The sequence below is a fragment of the Podarcis filfolensis genome, assembly GCF_964270895.1.
Source record: "Podarcis filfolensis genome assembly, chromosome: Z".
Taxonomy (NCBI): domain Eukaryota; kingdom Metazoa; phylum Chordata; class Lepidosauria; order Squamata; family Lacertidae; genus Podarcis; species Podarcis filfolensis.
Genome location: NC_139617.1, coordinates 29,052,688 through 29,077,607, shown reverse-complemented (window position 1 = coordinate 29,077,607; position 24,920 = coordinate 29,052,688). Strand labels below are relative to the sequence as shown.

General features: G+C 38.6%; 1 protein-coding gene across 12 annotated transcripts in view; it reads left to right on the top strand.

Annotated features, from left to right (window-relative positions):
• ATRX (ATRX chromatin remodeler) overlaps window positions 1-24,920 on the top strand; it is a 91,875-nt gene that overhangs the window by 20,167 nt on the left and 46,788 nt on the right. For 5 of the 12 annotated variants that reach the window (XM_083596229.1, XM_083596230.1, XM_083596225.1 and 2 more), the window contains 8 exons: window positions 1,558-1,682; window positions 4,559-4,678; window positions 6,044-6,153; window positions 7,926-7,993; window positions 9,092-11,853; window positions 16,229-16,304; window positions 23,061-23,191; window positions 23,869-24,048. In XM_083596229.1, the coding sequence (XP_083452355.1) occupies window positions 1,558-1,682; window positions 4,559-4,678; window positions 6,044-6,153; window positions 7,926-7,993; window positions 9,092-11,853; window positions 16,229-16,304; window positions 23,061-23,191; window positions 23,869-24,048 (3,572 nt within the window). The remainder of the gene's footprint in view (window positions 1-1,557; window positions 1,683-4,558; window positions 4,679-6,043; window positions 6,154-7,925; window positions 7,994-9,091; window positions 11,854-16,228; window positions 16,305-23,060; window positions 23,192-23,868; window positions 24,049-24,920) is intronic. The other 7 variants (XM_083596228.1, XM_083596232.1, XM_083596231.1 and 4 more) reach the window with 3 other exon arrangements.

Below are 24,920 nucleotides of genomic sequence, written 5' to 3'. Positions count from 1 at the left end.
GGGTTAAGTACTTAATTCGTTCCGGAGGTCTGTACTTAACCTGAAACTGTTCTTAACCTGAAGCACCACTTTAGCTAATGGGGCCTCCCACTGCTGCTGCGCCGCTGGAGCATGATTTCTGTTCTCAACCTGAAGCAAAGTTCTTAACCTGAAGCACTATTTCTTGGTTAGCAGAGTCTGTAACCTGAAGCATATGTAACCTGAAGCGTATGTAGCCTGAGGTACCACTGTAACACCAATTGTTGGCTTTCATCATTTAATACTTGACAATAAATATGCATGATAATATAGCTCCAGATTCAGATTCAGAATCCTGAATCCTTCCTCCTTAATTTGTAATTGCATTTTCTGTAAAGATATTCTCAGAATCAAAGACTCTCTCTCCCTAGAAATTTTTTTATTTTCTGAAAATACTTTCCAGATAGATGAACTAGGATTCCTCTTAGAATATAAATTAATCTGGGAATAATGTTCATTTTGAGAGCAGTCACCTTTCCCAAAGGAGTAAAGTTTAATGATTCCCATCTATCAATATCTGAAGAAACCTCTCTTTATATTTTATTTAAATTGCATATTACTAATTGAGTTATAAGGGCCGCGGGTGGCACTGTGGTCTAAATCACAGAGCCTAAGGCTTGCCGATCAGAAGGTTGGCGGTTCGAATCCCCACGACGGGGTAAGCTCCGGTTGCTCGGTCCTTGCTCCTGCCTACCTAGCAGTTCGAAAGCACGTCAAAGTGCAAGTAGATAAATAGGTACTTCTCTGGTTGGAGGGTAAACGGTGTTTCCGTGCGTTGCTCTGGTTCACCAGAAGCAGCTTGACCCGGAAGCCATACGCCGGCTCCCTCGGCCAGTAAAGCAAGATGAGCGCCGCAACCCCAGAGTTGTCCACGACTGGACTTAACCGTCAGGGGTCCCTTTACTGTTACCTTTAATTGAGTTATATCTTTTGGTATAGGCATACCTAAATATTTAATAGATTCACTACAAATACGGAATTAATACTCCAGGTCAGGCATAGGCAAACTTGGCCCTCCAGATGTTTTGGGACAACTCCCATCATCCCTTTTTACAGGACCAGTGGTCAGGGATGATGGGAATTGTAGTCTCAAAACATCTGGAGGGCCAAGTTTGCCTATGCCTATTCCAGGTGGTATATAAATTGAATGAATGAATGAACTAATAAATGAAGGTATAGATAGCGGTATTTCTTGTTTTCTTTTTCTAATCATGTAATTCAGTCAGCCTTTAAGCTTTCAAAAATGGGTCAAATATGACTTTCTTAGTTATAAGCCACTTTGGCATATAAACAGTACACATACTAATAAAAATAGTAATGGGTAATTAATACAGCATTATGTAAATTTGGCATTATATTTTCAGTGTTTGTAATCTGCACATCTTACAGCTCAGTTTCATTGGCCATTATATTGCCTATCTATATAATACTATTCACTAGATTCTGTTATCTAAAAGAATGTTTTGATAAATAGTGGAGATAATTTGGCTTCACATGTACTGTTTGTAGTATAAATATATGTGTCTGCTGCTCATGCAGGAAACCTACAGTTGTAACAAAGTATGTTGGCTCAGATGATGAACAGACCTTAGATGAAACCACAAATCAAGATGTTTCAAATGAAAACTCCGAAAATGAAGTTGATATGAAAAGCTTGCCTAAAGGTAACTTATTCCATAAATTATGAAATATTCTAACAGCATACCGTGTATATTAAAATTTAGCTAGGATACTGCCTGTACACGCTACCTAGAAGCATTGAAACTTGTAATTTCAGTGAAACTGGGATAAAACTGGAAATTATTTTTGTTCCTTTTGTCAAGAACTCATTCCTGGGAATTTTCTTAAAGCTTCAGAGCAACAAAATATCGAATCCCTCATTATGTAAAACATGTTTTCCCTCTCTGCTTTACTTTGTTACTTCAAGTTAGGGGTGGCTAGTGTGTAGCCATCAGACATTGTTGGATTCCAGCTTCTGTCAGCCCCAGGTAGCATGGCCCATAGTCAGGGATGGTGAGAATATGAATCCTGGAGCCCAGCAACATCTGTAGGATGTTTTTCTGTGATAACTGTGTTGGAAGTGGGGCAAATAATTATTTGCAAAATCCTAGCCTAATGGTTCCCAATTGGTGGTTCATGGCACATACGCATCAACTGTCCGGGACAGCCTGCTTTTTTGACGGGGGTTGGCATCTTGCGTGGGTCATGTGATACCATGATTTCCAAAAGTAGGGGGTTGGCTTTTGAAAAAGAAGGGGAGGGGTCTGCTATACTTAGCTAATTGGGAACCACCATCATTGGACTAGGAATGGATGTTGCAATATTGCTGAGTGCTGCTGCTTAAAAGAGCAGCCTCATGTTTATTTCTCATGTCTCATAGGATGTGGTGGATTCTCCTTCATTGGAGGTTTCTAAGCAGAGGTTGGATGGTTATCTGTCGGTGATGCTTTAGTTGAGATTCCTGCACTGGAGGGAATTCAGCTAGATAACCCACAGGGTCCCTTAACTTGACAATTCTATGATTCACAGAGAATCCATTCCATTGTTGAACAGATCTTACTATCAGAAAGTTCTCCCCAGGATGTTTACTCAGAATCTCCTTTCTTATAACTTGAAGCTGTTGGGCTTGAGTCCTACCCACCCTGCCCCCCCCCCCCAGGGCAGGAGAAGTCTCCCATTCTTTCTACCGTTTATCTCACTTTTTTGAATGTTTTGCAATCTGCTGTAGGAAGGCAAATAGGTCACTCTTGTTTCACTCTTGTACATTTTTTACCCATATATCAGTCTGCCTTCCATGCTCCAGGTAATTGTATATACTTGTGAAGAGATAATCTTTTACATATATTGCTTCTCCTCTCATTTTGTTTAGTTTGGGGGTAGTCAACTTTTTTATTCCCAGCGCCCACTAATGCATCTTTCTTGATGGTAAAATTTCCTTACCGCCCACCAGTGCTCTAGGGAAGAAGGATTCAGCTTGTGCCGTAGAACCCCCTACCACCCACCTAGAATCCTGAAATGCCCACTTGTGGGTGGTAAGGACCAGGTTGACAACCCCTGGTTTAGTCTGTTCCTTTTGAATCGGTTATATCCCTCAGTTTCTACATTCCAGTCATGAGTCTCATCCCACCAAGTTTCAGTAATGCCTATTAGGTCATATTTGACATCCTGCATAAAGAGCTCAAATTTTTCTTGCCTGTTTCCCATACTCTGTGCAGAGATAACTTAAACCATGAGTTAATTCCTCCACCTGCTTCCTTCTTGTTGTTTTCTACCTTTAGCAGGTTTCTGTAGCACTGCCTCAGTTTCCTATGCATCAATGAAGCTATTATCCCAGTACCATTTGTTCCCTAGTCATATCTAATATTGTCTCCCTCCCCTTCAGGATTTAATTTAAAGTTCTGTTAGTCAGGTTTTTGAGACTGTCAGCCAACACATTTCCAACTACTTTGAGGTGCAACTCCTCTCTTGCCAGAAGTCCTACTTCAAGGAAATGGAGAACATGGTCTTAAGATGTCTATGCCTAAGCTTTCCTGATGACACCACCAGCACAGTCAGTGGTCTACCTCAGTATTTTCCTCTCCCTGGGCCATGACCTTCAACAGGAAGAAATGATGAAAAAAACACCTGTGCCCCAAGGCCCTTCAATTTCCCAGCCAGAGTCCTTTGCTATACATTGAAAGCTGTGACTGACAGAATTGTTTGTACTTGCATGCATCATAAGGAAGGGTTTGTGGTCAGTGGACTTTATAAGACCTGGCAACTTTGTGAATCTTTGCACCTGAAAAACAGCACACCTTCCAGGACGTCTTGTTGCTTTCTGTCTCTATCCTCAGTAGAGAGTCATGTATCACCACCATTAACATCCTCTGGTAAAACACATGCCATTCTGTTTTGATTTTCCCCATTGTCTCGAGTGGCAGCCAGTAAAACAGCCTAGAAAGGTCATAGTCCATGCTTTGTATTACTGAATGTATTTTGAGAGAGGGAAGACCGCTTGTAGTTGCTGTGATTGGTTTCTGCAGTGCACGTATGACAAATAGTTGCAACCTTAATTTCAAATGGTCTAATATAATGACAGCTATTAATGTTCCTGGCCATTTCATGGGAGTGAGGGTAAGGGGAACATGGCAGTTTACTTTCAGCATAAGATATGGGGTGAAAGGAATGAGGACTAATAGAAGCATCGCCACCTGTTTAAAAGAGTAGGGATAGACGGCTAGTGGCCTGAGGCTTAATATAACCCATAACTATTTTTTTCCTGGTCCTCTGATGGTCTTGCCAGAACTATGCTAAAGTTCTGTGTGATATATATGGAACATGAATGAATGCAATTTCTCTTTTAGGCTTTGTATATAGTATGTTAATCTCCATATTTGTATGCCCAGCACTATGTGAGCCACATGTACTGTATAACTTTGATGCCTTTTGTGTTAGATGAGTTGGTCATCCTTTCAGTAAGAGTATAGGAAAACCCTGCTAGACTTTTATATTACAATTCTGCATTTAATAATTTGGTGTAATTTTTAAATTGTCATCTTAGGTACAATTGTTGTACAGCCAGAGCCAGTACGTAATGAAGACAAAGATGACTTTAAAGGACCTGAATTTAGGAACAGAAATACTGCTAGAACGAAACCTGAAGCTCAAAAGAAGCGTGGAGGTAAATGCACTTGAATTAAGTTCAATGATGCATTTAAATCATTCTATTATTATTATTAAAAAGTCTGAATTACCTCTGCACTCTTGATGCTTGTGAGCTTTCTAGAGACACTGGATTGACCACTGTAGTAAACAGACTGCTTGATAATGAGATGGGACCCTTGGTCTAACCTAGTGCAGCAATTCTTGTGTTCCTAGGCATCAATGAATTCTAGAAGAGTTTCACCATAAGTGCAAGGGCAGCTGTGCCATTAAAGGAATTTGGGAGCAAGGAGTAAGGCTGAGTTGTTGATGGGAAGAAAGATCAAGGGACCATTGATAGCCCCACCAGGTTTGGGGGCTCTTGCATTAGCTCAGCATTACATTAGTAATTTATTTCATAATTAGTAAATTATTATAGTGAGAGAAGAACATAGTGTGGGACACATTTAGATGAGGAGTTCTTTGCATAATTTGCCTCCTGTAATGTGCAACTTTATTTTTGGATGCCAAAACTGATGATTGCAACGTAGTGGGTTATTTTAAAGCTGCAATCAATACTTAAAAGATTTTTCAGTATCTTTAAGAATAATATAGTAATATGTTATTAATATTCCATCATAATAGGATTGCAGAAGAATTATAACTAAAATTAGTTTTTGAAAAGCAGCAATCAGAAAAGAGGAGCCCCTTTTGTGAATTACAGAAAATCCTAATATCAGTCGGATGATTAGGGAGATAGTGAAGCAGAAAGAAGATAAATGGGAGGTGGGATGAAGGGTATGTTTTTGTGTGTCGGATGGAAAGGAGTCAGCTTAGCAGGTTACAGCAATTGTTCAGGGGCAATATTTTTCTTTAGGTGTTTTTGTTTAGTTTTTAAAAATAATTTTAATACAACATTTCCCCTCTGTTTTCTTCTTTAGTCTTTCCTCATTTGAAATGTGAATAATGTTAAAAGCTTTCATAAATTTGTGCTCGTGGGTGAATTAAATATTATTTTTATGCTCACAACGTAGACTGCAATTCTGCACCCTGTTGAACAATCAAATTCCCAATGCAGTTGTTAAATCTCTAGCAAAACTGAATGCAGGATTGCAATCTGTGAAGTCAATCTTTAAGATTTTTTACTGATTATTTAGGTTGCGCCATTCCATAAGAAGCTAATTTAATATTTATGTGTGAATCCAATGCTTCAGGGGGAAGAAAATAATTCTTAACTGGTTACAACAGTTTTCTTTAGCCTTTTAAAGATACCTCTGCAATTGGTGATATTGCAGAAGTAGTGACACTCAGAGTCCTTCTAACAATGACATGCAAGCTGTTATGTTGGAAAAAGGAGGTTTTTGTAGAAGAAAAATTGATATGGTCCTTCTGACTTTTTTTGTAGAGGAAGGGCTACATGGTATTGTGAGCTGTACAGCTTGTGGTCAGCAGGTGAATCATTTTCAAAAGGATTCAATCTATAGACATCCCACATTAAAAGTACTTATATGTAAGGTATGTAAATGTTGGATGTGTGTGTATACCCTCTTATGTGTATATAGAATTCAATTTTTTCATTCAGGCTTAGAACAAAACCTGCTACCCACAAGAGACAGGGTTCATTGAGGCAGATGACAGGTGGTTCCATTCCCACAGTGTATGTAGATAGATACATCCATTTACTTTCTCTCACATAAGGGAACAACAGTCTTTTATTTCAGTGATAAGTTTTAAGTTACTGCACTTGGTGACACTGGGTCCAGGGAGGGCAGCTTATGTATCTTTCCCATTCAAAATATTGGTATCCTAGCCTTCACTGAGGCAGATTTCTCTGGGGAAGATGCATTGGTTAGTATGATGAGGATGAACTGCAATGAGCTTTGGACATGTGCGCCTGCCCCTCCCACTTCACTGCAAGGAGGTATTCAGAAGCTTACATTTTGCTTAATCTCAGTCTGCTATGTTATATGGTTTGACAAACTTTGTAAATATTTTGTAAAAGCCAGTTTCATCACCTATGGTTTGATTGAAATTACTCGTAACAGTAACCACAGTTTAGGATCCAGATGACCTAGCAAGGTTTTTGCTTAACCAGAAGTGAGCGGTTCTGAATTCCCCCTTGCGGTTATGTCAGGGGCTTGCTATGGCTCATTCATGCTAAACTATGTTTTAGCGTGACATCTGGACTCAATCTGGATGCATTAGTGAAAGAAAAAAGGAATGCATCTCTGTGCATAGGACACACACACACACACACACACACACATATATATATATATATATATATATATATGTCTCATTTCTTGCTTCCACCAGATACTTGTGATATGCAGGTCCTGTCTCTGTGTCCCACTCTCCAATCCATTGTCACATTATTCTATTGTGGATTTCATTTTTAGTCACTTCAGATATTTTTAAAATCAGAAGGCAGGGTATAAATGAAGTGTTAGATATTTTGATAGCCCCGCAGAAAAGCCAGCTCTCTACTTTTCCATGTTCTATAGTACTTTAGAGAGATGGCTTAATGGGGGAGGCTATTTTTGCATTCATTTAACAATAAACCATGCTTTGGCGCTCCATGGGTAAGCAGGAACAAATTTTATAATACGTTTACAGACAAATGAAAACACTAAAATCATACAATTTGTAACATACAAAGAGTTAAAATACATGTTATATAAACTAAGTATAAAAGCAAACCAAAATGCAATAAAATTAATATCTTTATAGAACTTTGCAGCAGAAAAGAGAAATTTAGCAAGTGTTTCTATTATTATTTTGTTCATGTCAGCCAGTAAGTTGCCCAGATGCCATTCAGAAGTTATTCCTTGGTGTTTTAGTAGGATGAAAGTAAATCTATTTTGCACCTCTCTACAAAAAGGACATGTATTAATGTTTACATTGCTCCTTCCCTGTAGTGGTGGAGCTCTTTGTAAAACCCAGCCATCCAGTTGAGGAGAAGGAGAGCAATTAAATGTAGCCCTAGAGGAAAAAAATCAGCCAATATTTCAGAACATTCAGGCTTGGTCCTTCAAAAAGGCAAATGACAGAATAACACCCCCCCCCCAGTACAGTTACATGGAATACAGTAACCAGTATCCTTAATCTGCACATCAAGAATAAGTTTTGCCTGGCAGTGCCTTGAGTATGAAGAAGTTTCTTTCTATTGTGCGAAGTTTATTCACTTTAACAGCAGTATGAGGTCAATAATAATGTTTAGTGTATATTATTACATAGTCTGCAAAATTGTTAAGGTTTCTGAAAGAAGAAATTTATTTTCTTCATAGACTTGCTTCAAATATTATATGAGTGATGACATCAGCCGTGATGCAGATGGAATTGATGAACAGTGTAGGTAGGTGTATAAAGATTCCTCAATATCCTAAAATTTTATAGAGTGAACAGGGGCATATTTGAGCCTACATTGATCAGTATTAGCGAGTACATTTCTTGAAGTGCTTGTCAGTATTTATAGTCCGGATATAAAGAACCATGCACCTTGTTACTTGCACTGCAAGTGATTTCTGGACTTTAGTTTCTTCAACAGCACTTTGCCCTCTTAACTCATGGCAAGCTGTTTTGAAACTGAATGAAATATCAGAGTAGTTATCCTGGGGCTTCTTTGTTGAAAGAAAAATGTCAAAAGCCCAAGTCTCAAGGGCTCTTTTGGCTTCTGACCTAAATTATGAATGTTATGTTAAAGTAACATCGTATATAGCATTGTATAAAGTTGATTAAAACATTTCTGTGGTTATGATATAACATTTTGTATATCATTTTTTTCTTGCTAGTACAAGTATATTCCAGCCAATTGGTTAAGTCAGCTTTTCCCAACCAAGTACCTCCCCTCTGTGTGTTTTGGACTAGAACTCCCATCAGCCCCAGCCAGTGATTGTGCTGTCTTGGGTGAATGGTAGTTATAATCTAAGGCAACTGGATGGCACCTAGACTGTGGGGGATAGCTGAATTCTAAAGTGCAGAAAGAAATGGAAAGTTAGTATGGAGTAAAAAATTATATTCAAGTTCTCCATGCCCACTGTGTACTTTGAGCCCCTTTTGGATGAAAGATTCCTGCACTGCAGGGGGTTGGACTGGATGATCCTTGTGGTCCCTTCCAACTCTGATTTTATGATCTATGATTTTTCTTATTTAACTTGCATGCTGTCTTGCCACTGTGCATGTACAACACAGGTGCAATAAAATTGGGGGGGGGGAGGATGTGGATTTAGTGCTGCAGGCATTATGTGTGTTGAGGCAAATGTGTCACTAGCTCTGCCTGAAAGCAGTATTTGTGAAAATAGCACTAAATTTCTCTTGTTTTCTCTGGATACTTGTACTTCTGAGAAATATTTTTGATGATCAATAACTGACTTTAGATACTTATGTAACAGAGTTTTCCTAATTTATGCCAACATATTTTTTAAAAAATATATTCAAACTTTATTAATTTCAGATGGTGTGCTGAAGGTGGAAACTTAATTTGCTGTGACTTTTGCCATAACGCCTTCTGCAAAAAATGTATATTACGAAACTTAGGACGAAAAGAACTATCAACCATACTGGATGAAAACAGTCAATGGCATTGCTATATCTGCCAACCAGAACCTTTGCTGGACTTGGTTACTGCCTGTGATAGTGTGTTTGAAAATTTAGAACAGTTATTACAGCAAAATAAAAAGAGAATCAGAGTTGACAATGACAAAGGTAAAATATATGATAATACACTTAAATATTCTCCGAAGAAAAATAGTTCAAGTTGTAATGGAGAAGAAAAGAAACAAAACCATCCACATTCTGGTGCTCTCACCTATTCCTACAAAGCACTGATGGTGCCAAAAGTCCTGCTTAAAAAAACTAAAAAACTAGTTGAAACAACAACAAATATGAATGCTAGTTTTGTTAATTTTTTGAAGCAGGCAATTGAAAATTCTGAAATAAACCCGACGGTGCAATTACGTCAGCTGAAGGCTTTTAAATCTGTGTTGAGTGACATAAAAAAGGCTCATATGGCATTGGACGAAGATCTGAATTTTGAGATTCGGTCTCTAGATTCTAAAACCAAGCAAAAAAACACCAAGGATAGCGAAACTGCAATTAATTTGGATACCGGTGAAGAGAAGAAAACGGAAGGGAAAGAAATAAAAGAGCATAAAGTTGGATTAGAAGTCAGTGAACATACAGATCCAAATGTACCAATAATTGATCAATCAGGAAACAAAAAACCCAACTGCAAAGATAAAAAAGCTGTGAAAATTGATCTTCAGTATGAACCCAATAGAGCTGAGGCAACAGATATGGATATTGTATCAATTCCCTCATCAGTTCCTGAAGATATTTTTGAATCTTGTATGGAAGCACAAAAAGCTGCCGGTGAACAGGGCAGTGGAAGTAGAGCAACAGAGCAAGGGGCAGTAAATGCAGATATAAGATCTAAAGACAGCAGGAAAGGAATGAAATTGATACCAACAACAAAAGTAACAAAAACATTGGTTGTGAAACTGACTCCGGTTTCCCTCGCTAGTTCTTCTGTAAAAGCTGAAGATCCAGATGGAAAGCCAGAAAAGGGAGATGAGCTCGAAGACGGGAAAGAAAATCATGGCACTGAATGTCCACCTGAAAGTAAAATTACTCCTTTGGTAGAAGATCATGATCTCAGAAGGTCTCCACGTGTTAAAACTACACCTCTGAGACGCCCAACAGACATAAACACCTTACTATGTAATTCAGAAGAGGACAGCAATGATGCATACAGTGAAAAACAAAGGAGAAAATCCACACCATCTAAAAGGAAAAAAGATAAGCCAGACTCTCCTGTTACTACAGTTCACAGTCCTCAGTCTAACACATTTTCTGAGACAAACAAACCAGACACAATGGACCAAAGCTCTGATTCTGATGAGGTGCCTGCAGTCCTGCAAGCAGCAACCGCAAGCAGCCACAGTACTTCAGATACTGACAGCAACAGTGAAACACCCAAGGATGTGTTAAATGCTTTAAAGAGGCGGCCAGTGAAGATGGACAATGGAAAGCGTAAAAGAAAAAGTTCCAGTTCTGGATCAGATTCTGATGCTAAAGAGGAAAAAGCAAAGCAGGATTTGATTGCAGCTGCGAAAAAACAACGCCAGAACTGTTCAGATTCTTCCAATAATGATTCTGAGTTGGAGAGAGAGAATTTTAGTAAAACAGAGTCTGCAAGAAAAGCTGCAAAAAAAGAACCAAAGAAAGATAATGATTCTTCAGAAGAGGAACAAATTAAAGAAGGAAAAAGAAATTCCAAGCAGAAGGGTGAAGTGTGCAATGAAGTTGATGATGTTGAAGTCTCTGCTCCAGGAAAAGAAAAGCTAGACAATTCTTTGGAAGATGCACCTTGTAAAGAGCTAGGTTTTAAGGGGAGACGAACAAGGGATTTCAAAGGGAGAGCCTCCAAAGGTAAACAGAATATGTCTCCAGAAAAAGAGAGTAGCATTTCAGGCAAGATAAGCGAACCACTGGCAAAGGAAGGACGTGATGTTTCTTCTGATGATATAGGACTGTCACTAAAGCCGGAACAAACTGGTGAATCATCAGATGATGCTAGAAATAAAGCTAAAAAAGGCACAGAAGGAAAGGAAAGTGGAAATCGGAGAAAAATTTCTACAAGGGGACAAGGTGATTCCTCTTCTGAAATGGAGAAGTTTTCTCCTGAAAAAGAGAGTTGTTCTTCTGGAAGTAAAGGCAAGAAACAAAGTACTGCTGAAAATAAAAAGAACTCAAGAGAAAGGGTTTCTAAGAAGTTGCAGGGTAATGCTTCAGACACTGCAAAGTCTCCCAAAAATGAACAGGTCTGTGATACTTCAGAAGATAATTTAAATGTAAAAAGAAACAATGCTAAAGAAAAGAAAAAAGTAAGCCCCAAAAGAAGAAATTCCAAACAAGTTAGAGGTGACTTGCTTTCCTCTTCTGAGGAAGACTTGTATGAGGAGAAAAAGAAAAGAAAAAGAGGGGCAGTCACTAAGGGAAATTCCAAGAGTAATCGTAAAGAGAGAGGGAATATTAATGTTAAAAAGGCAAAGAATGAAACCCTCAATTCCTCTACCACATCACCATCATCATCCAATGAAGCTGAAAACGAGGACCTGAATTCAGCAGGCGAGGCAAGCAGTGATGAACAGAAAATTAAGCCCGTGACAGAAAGTTTATTGGCACCAGCAACAATTGGATTTTGTCAGTCTTCAGGTGTGCAAAAGTTTTAAATCTATTTTTTTTGTTATTAATACAAAAAAGTGTTTGCAGCCTTTTAGCATAATTAGCAAAACAAGTTCCTTAAAATTTGAATGTAGTTGGAAATCCTTACTAGTATGGTGTGTGTATGGTTTTGCAGTTTAAGATGTGAATTTCCATTTTTTTAGTTGATACTTAATCATGTATCAAAACCCCATTTTGGTTTTTTAATGATGTTCAAAAAATGCTGAAATGTTGATGATTTCTATAGCACTCAAATTGATTTCTATAGCACTGTCCTGTTTCCTATAGTGCCCAAGTCCTGGGGAGCTGACAAACAGGACATGCGTAAGAGCCCTCTCCTGCTGTTCCCCAGAAACTGATATCCATTGGTAGCCTTCTCCTCCATGAATTTGTCTAATTCTCTCCTGTGGTCTTCTAAGGTAGAGATATCCAGACATCTTGTGGAGGTGAATTCCAAAGGTTAATTATGTGCAATGTAAAGAAGTACTTGACCTATGGAGTTGTGAATTTGTCTTACTGCTAAAGTCACCTAGAATTGCATCCCTAGGTTCATGGTGTAACAATAATAACTCAACATGCACTTCCATTATAACTTCAGTTGTGAAATTCAGTCCATCAGTTTTAAGTATATACAGTAGGAACCAGGACCAAGTAGGTTACAGATGGGGAACCTGTGGCTCTTGCCTTATTGTTATCTCCAGATCACATCATTCCTGGCCATTGGCCATACTACATGGGGCAGATAGGAGCTAGAGTACAACAACACTGGAAATTACAGGTTTCCTGTCTCTGGGATAAGGTGAATACCAAGGTTTCAATCCTATACACATTTAGGAATAAACTGCATGGAAGAAAATGGGACTGACTTCTGACTAGGCTTGTGTCTAGTTGTGCTGTGAGTCCAGTTGCATTTACTATATTGAATGTCACCTCAGAAGGTCTCACAGAGGAGCGTAAAGAACTGTGATAGCTGAGATCTGAATGTTCACCAGTTCATTGATTGGATATACCATGAGTATCCCCTTTGGATCCCCCCTCCCTTTATTCTCTCTAAAACTGAGTAAACTAAAGTTTTCTCATACCATCCTGTTGTCCACAGTTTATAATTTTCAAATACTCAAGAAGATAGTCACAGTTAAGCTGAATTTTGCTGTAGTATGAAAGATGAGCACTTATATGATGCTGTTCAGATTTATAAACATTCCTGGTAGTTTCTGGGTAATTGATTCCTGGGTGATTGAATTTATCAGGGCTGGAAAGCAGATGTGGTATAGCCCAGTGTGGTTTGTTTAGAGTTTGATCAGCCTTTAGGAGAATTGGCCCCCTGGTATACACCAGAGCTTAGAGCGAGGAAAAAAGCTGGGAGACAGCTTGAATGCAAGTGGAAGGAAGATCTGAATGAATGCAACCGAACACTGGTAAGGGCTCATTATCAAGTCTACCTAGTGGCAGTGAAGACAGTGAAGAAGGCATCCTTTGCCGCCTCCATTGCATCCTCATCATGTCATCCGGCAGAGCTTTTTTGAGTTGTACGGGGCCCTTTACAGGCTGGCCCAAAGGAGGTGATAGAACCAACTGTAGCTTGCTGTGATTTGTTTGCAAAGCATTTTGAGGATAAAATTGCTTGTATCCACCAAGACCTTGACTGTTGTTGTAGCAGATGGATCTCATGGGGTTTTCCGAGCACTGTCTAGTCCAGGCATAGGCAAGCTCGGCCCTCTAGATGTTTGGGGACTACAACTCCCATCATCCCTAGCTAACAGGACCAATGGTCAGGGATGATGGGAGTTGTAGTCCCAAAACATCTGGAAGGCCAAGTTTGCCTATGCCTGGTCTAGTTCTGTTGTGTTGTATGAGTCTCAGTAAGGCTCGAGGATTGGACAAGGTGCTTGGATCAGTCAGGGCAACCACTTGCGCTCTAGACCCTTGCCCCTCTTGGCTGATAAAATTCAGCAGGGAGGGGACAGCTGCCTGGGCCAGGGAGGTGATCAGTGCCTCTTTATGAGAAGGGGTGGTCCCTGCCTGTTTGGAGGAGGCAGTGGTAAAACCACTCGTTAAGAAACCTTCCCTGGGTTCGGAAAACCTAACTAACTACCGGCCAGTTGCTAATCTCCCTTTCCTGGGCAAGGTCCTGGAGCGAGTAGTCACAGAGCAGATCCAGGTGCTTTTGGAAGAAACTGATTTTCTGGATCCATTTCAAGTGGGGTTTAGGCCTGGTTTTGGCACAGAAACTGCCTTGGTTGCCCTGTATGATGACCTCTGTCTAGAGAGAGACAAGGGAAACAGGCCCCTTTTCGATACCATCAACCATGGTATCCTTCTGGAGCAACTCTCCGAACAAGGGGGTGGGTAACACCGCTTTGCGGTGGTTCCAGTCCTACTTGAATAGTCGCTCCCAGAGGGTGTTACTTTTCAGCCCCTTGGAACATTCAATGTGGAATTCCTTAGGGCTCAGTCCTATCCCCCATGTTGTTTAACATCTACATGAAACCACTGGTTGGGGTTATCTGGAGGTTTGGAGTACGTTGTCAGCAGTATGCTGATGACACTCAGCTCTATTTCCCCTTTACATCTGCAGGTGAGGCAGTGGAAGTGCTGGACCAGTGCCTTGCCTCGGTAATGTACTGGATGAGAGCCAACAGACTGAAGCTCAATCCAGATAAGACTGAGGCACTGTTAGTGGGTGGTTCCCTAGACCGGATGGGTGGGAGGTTGCCTGCTCTTGATGGGGTTACACTTCCTCTGAAGGAGCAGGTTCATAGCTTGGGGGTACTCCTGGATTTATTAGGTATTTTGTGATTTTATATCTTGATTTTATTCTGTGAATCACCCTGAGACCCCCGGGTATAGGGCGGTACATAAATTCAGTTGATGATGATGATAATAGTTCCTTATGTAACTGAAATACTTGAAGAGAGGAGCACTGTTAGATTTAAATGTTGAAGGATAATGTGTCCTAATTACCGTATTTTTTGCTCTATAAGACTCACTTTTTCCCTCCTAAAAAGTAAGGGGAAATGTGTGTGCGTCTTATGGAGCGAATGCAGGCTGCGCAGCTATCCCAGAAGCCAGAACAGCAAGAGGGATTGCTGCTTTCTCTGCACAGCGATCTCTCTTGTTGTTCTGGCTTCTGAGATTCAGAATATTTTTTTTTCTTGTTTTCCTCCTCCAAAAACTAGGTGTGTCTTATGGTCTGGTGCGTCCTGTAGAGTGAAAAATACGGTAACTGCAGTGCAGCTTCTGATGATGGTGCACCGTCCCTTTTCTAAAACTGAAAGTTCATTTTGTCATTATTGGAACAGCTATTTGCATTGTATGTTGACAGTTTCTTGAAGAGGGAAGTATTCAGGGTACTAACTAATTCCACCTTAGGCACAGAATAGCCATGCACAGAAAGTTGCAATATCGCTTCACTCCATAACAAGCGTTCCCAATCACAGCTCTGGCCAAGCACCCTTTCCTTTCAAATGGGTGACTTACAGCTCCTCTCAGCCCCTCTCAGGGCTGTAGGCAGTAGAAGCAGGACAAATTGCTTTCCTTTCACCCTCCTCTTCACAAACTGACAATATTCTGTAGCGCATGGTGATGACTGAGCATGCTTCATCTTCATTTGGTTATTCTCTTTCGAGAGAGGGGTGGCACTATGCTGATACTTCCTCCTTGCTTCTCAGTAGCTTGTTATAGCTCAATTTCTATTGGCATGGGGCACTTGGAGTTACCATAGACATTTAAATAATATTTGCTATTCCTAGAGCGTATGAATTTTAGTTTAAAAGATTGTGAATGGGGAGATCAGAATGAAAACATTGGGATGAGGTGGGCAGAAAGAGAAGACACACCTATAAGAGTAAGAGAGTGGGAGGTCTTGCCTACCCTTCTAACTGTTTCTTTTCCTTCCTCCCACCGCCAAGTCTGCAGGGAGCTAAGCTGAGAATGGTGGACCCTCAGAAAGAATGCCTCCCTCTTTATGTTCTTCCTGTTTCTTGCACCGCTGTGCCTTGTAATTGGAGGGGCTGGTTCTTCTGGATGAGTGCGAATTGACCCAAATCTGTAGAGTACCAGTATATTACACACAGTGAATCTGGTTAATCTACAATTGGCAGCTATTTTTGTGTGCATGTAAACTGCAGTGATCATTACAAAGGATAATGTTACAAAAATGGTATTAGTTTTCTTTTCCTGTTTATTATTACTTTTATTATTCTGTTATTAATTTTATATAGCAGTCCTTAGAAAAGGATGAGTTGCATTTAGTAATTGTAAGAAACGATGATCACTATTCAGGTGATTGGTGATATAGCATTTGATGTGACAAAAGTTTATTCTGCTTGTGCCAAATATATTCCCTTTACCCCCCCTTCCCAAGGAGACGAAGGAGACAATAAATCGCAGACTGTACCAATGGAAGAGGAGGAAGATGATGACGACGATCCTGAGAATAGGTATGATTCCATCCGTAAGGACTTTAAAAAGATTATAACACACCCTAGGCGTGGGCGCAAACAAGAGCAACGGAACAGCAAGCAGGTTGTAAAAACCAGAAGTGCCTGCCTTGTAAAGACTCGCTCACAGGCTTCCCGCAAGTTTGAACGAGGGGCCAGAAAACAAACCCCCAAATCCAGAAATGAAAAGAAACTAAGAAAATAGTGATAATTCACACACCTTGCATAGGGTGTGTTATAAATGCATTGCAGCACTGTCTGTTTTAAGTTTCCATGTAAAATGCAGATTTTGTGTAACTTTAACACAATTTGATAATTATGGCTACCTGTAGGAATAAGAAATACCGTTTAGCTGGTATTGTGACACAAATCTTTGTTTTGGGTATTGAATATTTTTGAATTGGTTTGCTCATTCATTCTTAAGAAAACCTGATTAGAAAGTAGAGCCATGCTTTTGAAGAAATCCGTTCTGTTGTATCCAGAAAGATTCACTTTTAAATTTAAAAGTGAATATCTGGTGGCATTAATATAATGAATGACTGGGTTTTTTTAAAAAAACACACACCCATTCCTGTCATTGAGGTTTTATTGGCATTGTTTCGGGGTGTTCAGTCACATGTTAAATTAAACGTGCGTATATGCATATATGATATTGAAGTTCAATGTTAAAGTATTGCTGTAGTCAAAAGCTTTTAGTTTCGTAGGCCATATGATAGGGCTGGGAGATATATCAAAACATCGTGCAAAACAGGTTTGAAGTCCATATCGTAATAATGGTTTCATAATTTTTGACCTGGCAATATATTGTGAATCATGATGTGTGCATGCGTGTGCACTATACAAAAATCACAATGTGTGAAAAACCGTAAAACCCGCCACTGCTTCTCTTGTTTGCTGCAGCCTCTCTTAACTCTGCTGGCTCAGCTTTCTGCTGTCTCCTGCAGGAGGAAGCGAATCACAAGAGCAGCTGCTGGAAAAAATCACAATGTGGGAAAAATCATGAAGCCAGCCATTGTCTCTACATAGCTCCATCCTTATTTCAGACATTGTGATATATCAGTATATTGCCGTGTTTAGCTAATGATAGATCACAGTGTTGAAAACCAGATATCGCCCAGCCCTACCATATGGTTTCCTAATACCTAAATTCTGTAATGGAAGAAATTGCCAAATAGTAGACTGGAGGGTGGGGGGAAGAGAAGAAGAAACAGTTGAGTAAAGTGAATTTTTTATTGGGAGATTTGTTGGAATACCAAGAGTACTTACTACCAAGGCATCTAAATTCTAATGTTGGTTACCAGGAAGTTTCTTTTCTGGGCACTGTTTCTACAAAACTCAATAACTATGTTTTGAATGAGGTGTCTTTGATAATGATATGTGCAATCAGCTTTGTGGGGTTAAGAATTGTTTGTTACCAATTTATCTGGCTTTTACATACAGAGGAGAGCTTTTCGTTTCTCCCTAAAGTGAATATTAATACTTGTTCTGCTATATGCACCTGGCTATAGATTAAAATGCTGCTAATCTAGCTGTTACTTGCTTTTCACACACAGCGTTAAAACAAATGTATAAAGGAATGTTTAAAATAATTGTTTAAAGATTGGCAGTATAAAACGATGAGCATACTTTTGAACAAAATGGGACTTAAAAAAAGATGCAAACTTGAGTCCCTTTTTAATTACTAGATTTTAAATTTTTAGTAGGTATTTTTAGTTAGAAAGTTGTTAGGTGCTTGCTTGGAGTATTATACTTTATTTCTTAATACATAGCATGGAGTATTATACTTTATTTCTTAATACATAGCAGATGTATCTTGAAATCATGAAGAATAATTATATCTAATACATCAGTTCCTGAAATTTTATTTAAAGGGTGGGGGGAGATAATGAATACAAGCAGGTCCCGCTATCGGAACAAAATGCGTTCCCAGCAAATTGTTTGTCAGGTGAGCATTTGCATAACAAGCTGATGATTTCCATTTTTTCTTATGGAAACATTTCTAACCTATGTTTTTTGCCTGAAACTGCTGCAGACAATTAACAAAAGCCAAACAAAAGAAAATTTGATTTGTTCAATCACTCCTGCTCCCTAATATGTCCAATCTTTTTAATAGAATCATAGAATTTGAGTTGGAAGGCATCTAAGGGTCATCTAGTCCAACCCCCTGCAATGCAGGAATCTCAGCTAAAGCATCCATGACAGATGACCATCCAACTGCTGTTTAAAAACCTCCAAGGAAGGAGAATCCACCAGCTTTCGTGGGAGTCTGTTCCACTGCTGAACAGCTCTTACTGTCGGAAAGCTTTTCCGAATGTTTAGTCAAAATCTCATTTCTTCTAACTTGAAGCTATTGGTTCGAGTCCTACCCTCCAGAGCAGGAGAAAACAAGCACGCTCCCTCTTCCATGTGTTATTCCTTAAGATATTTGAAGATGGCTATCATATCTCCTCTCAGTCTCCTCTTTCCAGGCTAAACATACCCTGCTCCTTCAAGTTCTCCTCATAATGTTTAGTTTCCAGACCCTTGATCATCTTGGTTGTCCTTCTCTGCACACGTTCCAGCTTGTCAACATCTTTCTTAAATTTTGGTGCCTAGAATTGGACACAGTATTCCAGGTGTGGTCTGACCAAGGCAGAATAGAGTGGTACTATTACTTCCCTTGATTTCGACAGTATACTTCTGTTGATGCAGCCTAGAATAGTGTTAGCTTTTTTTTTTTTTTTTTTGGTGCATCTAATTTATGGATCTAAGCCCCCTAGATCCTTAAATCAGATATCTGAGCAGCCAGTTTTGCTGTTTGGCAGCAAACATTTTGGTCAGAAACCATGGATGAAGCAATGCTTTTTTCCGTTCCAGTGCTTTTTTTCTGGGGGTACTCAAGGGTGTGCTGCACTAGCACTTTTTTCTAAAAGAAAAATACCGGTTAAAATTGTGGCACTTACTGTAACAACGTCATGCAGAGTGCAGGCACTTTTTTTTCTAGAAGAAAAAGCACTTCTCTATCCATGGTTTCTACCCCAAATGGCTTCTGCCAAACAGCAAAACTGGCTGCTAAGATACCTGAATTAGACATTCTTGTAGTGAGGTTTGGGTATGTTCAGATAACTGAGATTTTGGATAACGAGCTTTCCAATAGTGGGCCTGCTTGTACTGTTTAATCCAGGAAAGAATAAATCTACCTCTCTTAGATGGAGTTGGTGTTCATCAAATAGTCTTCACCAGTATGCAAGGTGAATTTTGGCTGACTTGTATTATATCTTTTTGCAATGCTTTATGTTGTACCAGAATTAAGAAAATCATGCTGTATCAGAATTAAGAAAATGCAATTTAAAGAGTCTATTCACTGACTATGTATGTTAGATAGATCCAAAGAGCTGCTAAGGACTTCCATAAGACACGAGCACTTCTGGTCTTCCTTCCAACCCTTCATCCCCAAGCAGTGGCTGCTGTGGAATAAAGGGATGCAGCTTGGGGTGTTTCCCCATCCCATTTGCACACCAAAATGCTTTCTTCCAGCATATGGGGCTGTTCGGATCTCAACCATAGTGATTACTGTTAAGGGTTTGGTGACTTCTTCCTTTATATACCAATCCCAGACTTCCAAGTAAATGCACTTAGGTTTGCAATTTAATGGTTGCTTGTTTTTTGGTCAAAAGACCCATTTCCACCAGGCCAAAGAGGGATGCTAGATATTTGTTGTAATGTTACAGCTTAGGCTGTATCTACAGCTTTCTTTTTCTGACAAAACTATTATTTTAACATGTTTCTTACTAAAGTGTAGAAATAATCTTTTGCCAAAGTGCAATATTTTAGTGGGTCATAATATAACACAGAGTGTCATATTTCATTGTGGTGTGTATTTGTTTCTTCTTGGTTTGTCTGAAATTTGAAATAGTACTGTTTTAATATGTTTGGAGTTATTTTTGTTCATTAAGAGATTCATAGTGTATTCATGCACAATGACTTTGAAGTATTTGATGGATGCAATAAATTTTTGTAAAACATGTTTCTTGTCCAAGCATTTAATTTAAGAAATGTAGACTGCCAGTTTTTCTACAAAGACGGTAGGGCACAATTTATTGAGATATTTTCTTTCATATTAAAAAAGTGTCCACATATTAGTCATTTTTGTGGTCCGCTAGGTTAAAGCTGTGTTAAAGCATGAAACATCATTAATAAACGAAACGTGTATAGTTTGCACACTGTTGAAGCTTATTTATAAGTTACTTTCAAGCAATTTAGGAGCATGTAAAATAAATAATTGTGAATTTGTGTCTCGTTGGAGTTGCCAACATATCTCAGAAGACATGTGCATGCATTAAGGATTTATCATTTTCTTTCAGATGCAATAGTCTGCATGATGCAAGCGCGTGTGCTGGCAAATTGCATAACACTTTCCTTCCCACAATATCAAGAGTATTGCATTGATTTGTTGGTTGTGTGAGTGAGTCAGCTTAGGAGCTGCCATTGATGTCTATGGAAAAGGCAGCAGGCACATGCGTGGTATTAATCTTGCATTGTAGTTATAACCGCAAATGACTGCACAGTATTTGAAATGGGGCAAAAGGTGGTCTCTCTTCAGTGCTGTAAATGAAATGAGTATCAATGTGCTAATCAGCTATGCTTATTGGGGGCGGAGGCGGGAGGCCCTAGACTCTGATAAAACTGCAAAGGAGTGCCAGTTTATTAATCAAATTCTGTATGAAAGCAGGAATTCATCCCTCAAATACTTTACAAATGATTGTTTTATTACAGTACAGTGGTTGACCAGAACCATGATTTAAAACAGTTGCTTTGTTCACATGTTAGGGTAAACAAAGTTAATGATTTACCAGAAATTCACAGATAGCTCCTGTCCTAGTATGGGCAAGAGCAGCAAGTCATGAGGTGAAACCAAGTTTTCTTCTTAGCTTACCAGTCATGGTTTGAGCAAACAAACCATGATATCCAATTTGGATGCAACACTTAAACCAGAAATCATGGATTTGTTACTTCTGCAAAGTGGGAATGATCTCCATGTCTATGTTAAAGCAATAATTATTATTTACCATGACATGCAAACTGTGCTAATACATATAATAAAGTTCAAGCAAGAGAAAGAAGTAAATTAAAGTCCCATTAATAAATAAATGGAACTCAGCATATTTTATTGGGACTAAAACAGTGGTTCCCATAGTGAATGATACCTCCCCCAGGAGGGTGATGCGATTTCCTAGGGGGGCACTGTTGATCACTAGAGCCTTGTGTTATTTTTAAAGTTTTACTTCTCTTTTCACTTTCAAAGCTATTTCCTTTGGTAATGTTTGTTTGTATTTATGATTTTGAGTTGTCATGAGTCACTAGATAGCCAATCATTGGTAATAGCTTTTGATTTTCTTATAAATTAGTTACAGTACATCTGTGATAGGTGAAGGTTTGTGCATGTTTGGTAAGTAGTAATATATAAACACTTTATGCTATAAATTTCCTTCACCTTACTATTTTTTAGTAATAATGCATAAAATATTTTTCATGCAATATCTGGTACCAATGGATCAAATTCTTGAATTAATTAAACTAAATAGTTTTAATTTTATTTTGAATAAATGTGCAATTGTTAACATTTTGATTTTTTTTGTGTTAATATCTTCCTTAGTGGGTTGTGCAAGACCCTTATTCTGAATTCTGCTTTTTATAGGGTAGGGGGCACTGGAAACGAGTTTATGGAACCATGGGGGTGGTGGCCTGAAAAGAATTGGGATCTAGTGGACTAATTTGGCTGGTTTCAGACTTGTTGCTTTCAGAATTGTGCCCTACATCCACCAAAGCCACCCTACTGTTAGGGAGATGGTTTGTCTCTTCTTGTAAACAAACAAACAAACAAACAAACAAACAGGCAAGTAAATAAGTTAACTAAGTTAATAATTATATATATAAATAAATGAATAATAGTACATAAATATTAGCTTAATAGTAAGCTAATAGCAAATAAGTGAATAAATAGGTGAGTAAATAAGTACATAATAAATAAGTAAATAAATTAAAGTCAGTCCATAAGTATGCAAACAAACAAATAAATGAATGAATAAGTAAATGAGTGAATAAAGCTCACTTGATTGGTCAAGATATGTGGGATAGTTATTTTTTAAAGGTGATTCACAAATTGAGTCCTTATCAAGAACTCAGTAACTAAATTCTGTTTGAATGCACTTTATTTTTGATAACTCATGCGACTCACCTTTGCATTCGGTGGCCATAGAAATACAGTATTTTTTTTATAAACTGCTAAATCTGTAAGGAGATTGTTGGATAGACCAGTGCTATAATCTAAAATTCTTTCTTGGGATGTGGTTTTCTGCCCTTCAGAGATACGGATTCCTTGTGATATTTTGGAGGCTACCAAGATTGATGTGGGAATCTAATATTCAGTTAGATATTGCTGTGCAGCTATGATTATGACTCACAAGAGGGTGACACTGAAAGGAGGCATATAAAAGTGTAACCATGTCATGGTACCAAGTCAGCAAAATAAATACTTCTGAAATTGCAAGGCTGTTTGACATTATTAGGGGAAAAATCAGCCTTTTCTTCCACAAGCAGGTTAATCCACCAAATTACTCTTCCATTGCCAGCTTTACTCTTGCTCAGTTCTTAAAATTCTCTGTTCAGGTTTGTTTTCAACCATTAATCTTGCTCGGTTATTATGCATTTACTTTGGCATTTACTGATTTTTATTGCTGAACCAATGGAATACACCTTTTTTGTTTTACTTCAAAGAATTGCCAAGAAAATGCTTTTAGAAGAAATCAAAGCCAATCTTTCCTCAGAGGATGAAACTTCTTCTGATGAAGAATCTGATGAAGAGAAAAAGAAGAAAGGAAAGCATTATGGAAAAAGAGGTGACAATGGTGAGCACCACATAGTAGTACAATAAGAGTACTAAAATGTGATTTGTGACCTGGGTGGGCATTCTACCATATAGAGGGACTGTTATTTTCAAATTCATTGTCATTTCAAATATTTAGTAAGAGACTAATCAGCAAAGCACCTTTTAAACAAAATATGTAAATTGACCAAACATAGAACTTAGAACTGTATTTCTCACAGTACTTAACGGTAAGTACTGACACTCCTTTTTTCCTGAACATGTGGCAGCCATTTTGTGCTGGTACCCACAGCACTTTCATCAATATATGAGTACCAGCACCTCATTTTAGACCAAAAGAAGCTCTAATTGAACTCATATGGCAGCTAGTTGTGAGCAGATAGCTATTATAGCCATCTGCTCACAGTGTAAGGTTGTGCTGAAGCGTTCATATAATGCCTTCAATCCTATGACACTCTTAAATATAACTTGAATACTTAATTATTTGCACAATATCATTCACATATTAAAAAGAACTGAAATGTGTTCTTCTTAGTGAATAGATTTAATAAATAATAATAAAATAATAACTGCTAAACTCAAATCCTTCATAATGTAGATGATATGTGTTGTCATTACCTCCCTTTGATACTGATACGAGCTGGAAAAATAAATTGTATGGGAGAAGCTTTATGTTGGTTCCCCCCCTTTTTGTGACAGGAGAGAATGAACAGGAAGATGAGTCTGACTCTGATTCAGATGCTGATGGGGCTAAGAAACCCAGATACAGACACCGCTTGTTAAGACACAAGTTGACCACGAGTGATGGAGAGTCTGAGGAAGAGAAAAAGGAAAAAGCTAAAGAGGCAAAAGAAGTTAAACGCAGGAACAGAAGGAAAGGTACAAAATCTAAAATGTGTGGTGTGTGTCTACATATTGGGCTGTATAGGCAGCCATTATTTTGCTAACATATTGGTCCTTGAAGATAGTGGTACAATTCTTATTGCTACTTTATTGGAATGCATCTGTCAAATAGCTGATAATCCATACTCTGGCAGTTCTTGAAGCAAGAATTAAAAATGCTTATTTATTCACATGAAAGGCTTATTTACCGCTTTTCAGGAAATGGTCTTTCAAAGCTGTTTACAGTCTCATTGAAGTATATCAATAAAGTACAACAATAGAATACCAGTACTATTGGACAAATGAGCATGGAGTAGTGGGGTAGATGCAGCAGAAACCTCTAAAATGTGTGTGCCAATCCCTCACTGATAATGGCATATCTCCAAGGGGTCTCATTGATTAGAGTAGATGAAATCAGGTAGGATGATGCAGGAGGTCAAACAATTCAGGAAAGGGATACTTTAGTTGTTTATTGGGTTTGGAGAGAAAGGCCAGTATTTTTAGAGCATTTTTGTTTTCCCAAGGGTTTGGGAATGCCCAGTGAGAATTGTTTACTTTGAACAGCAGATCTAATGATTCACAAACTTATTTTCCTTAGTTCCAAAATTGTTTTGCCATGACATTGAGACAAATTACTATTGCTTGAGGCCGATGACCATTACAGTATAAAACATAAAAACAAAAATGGCAGTCCATATCCCTTACCCAAACTACAACCATATCACCCTGAATATGGCCAGTTTTATCTGATCTCACAAGTGCCATGTGAAACAGATTGTTGTTGAACATGCAGAAGCTTAAAACCCCTTGACCTTGTGGAATTACTTCTGCATCCTGGTCATTATAAAAAAAAATTGAGCAGCGAGTTT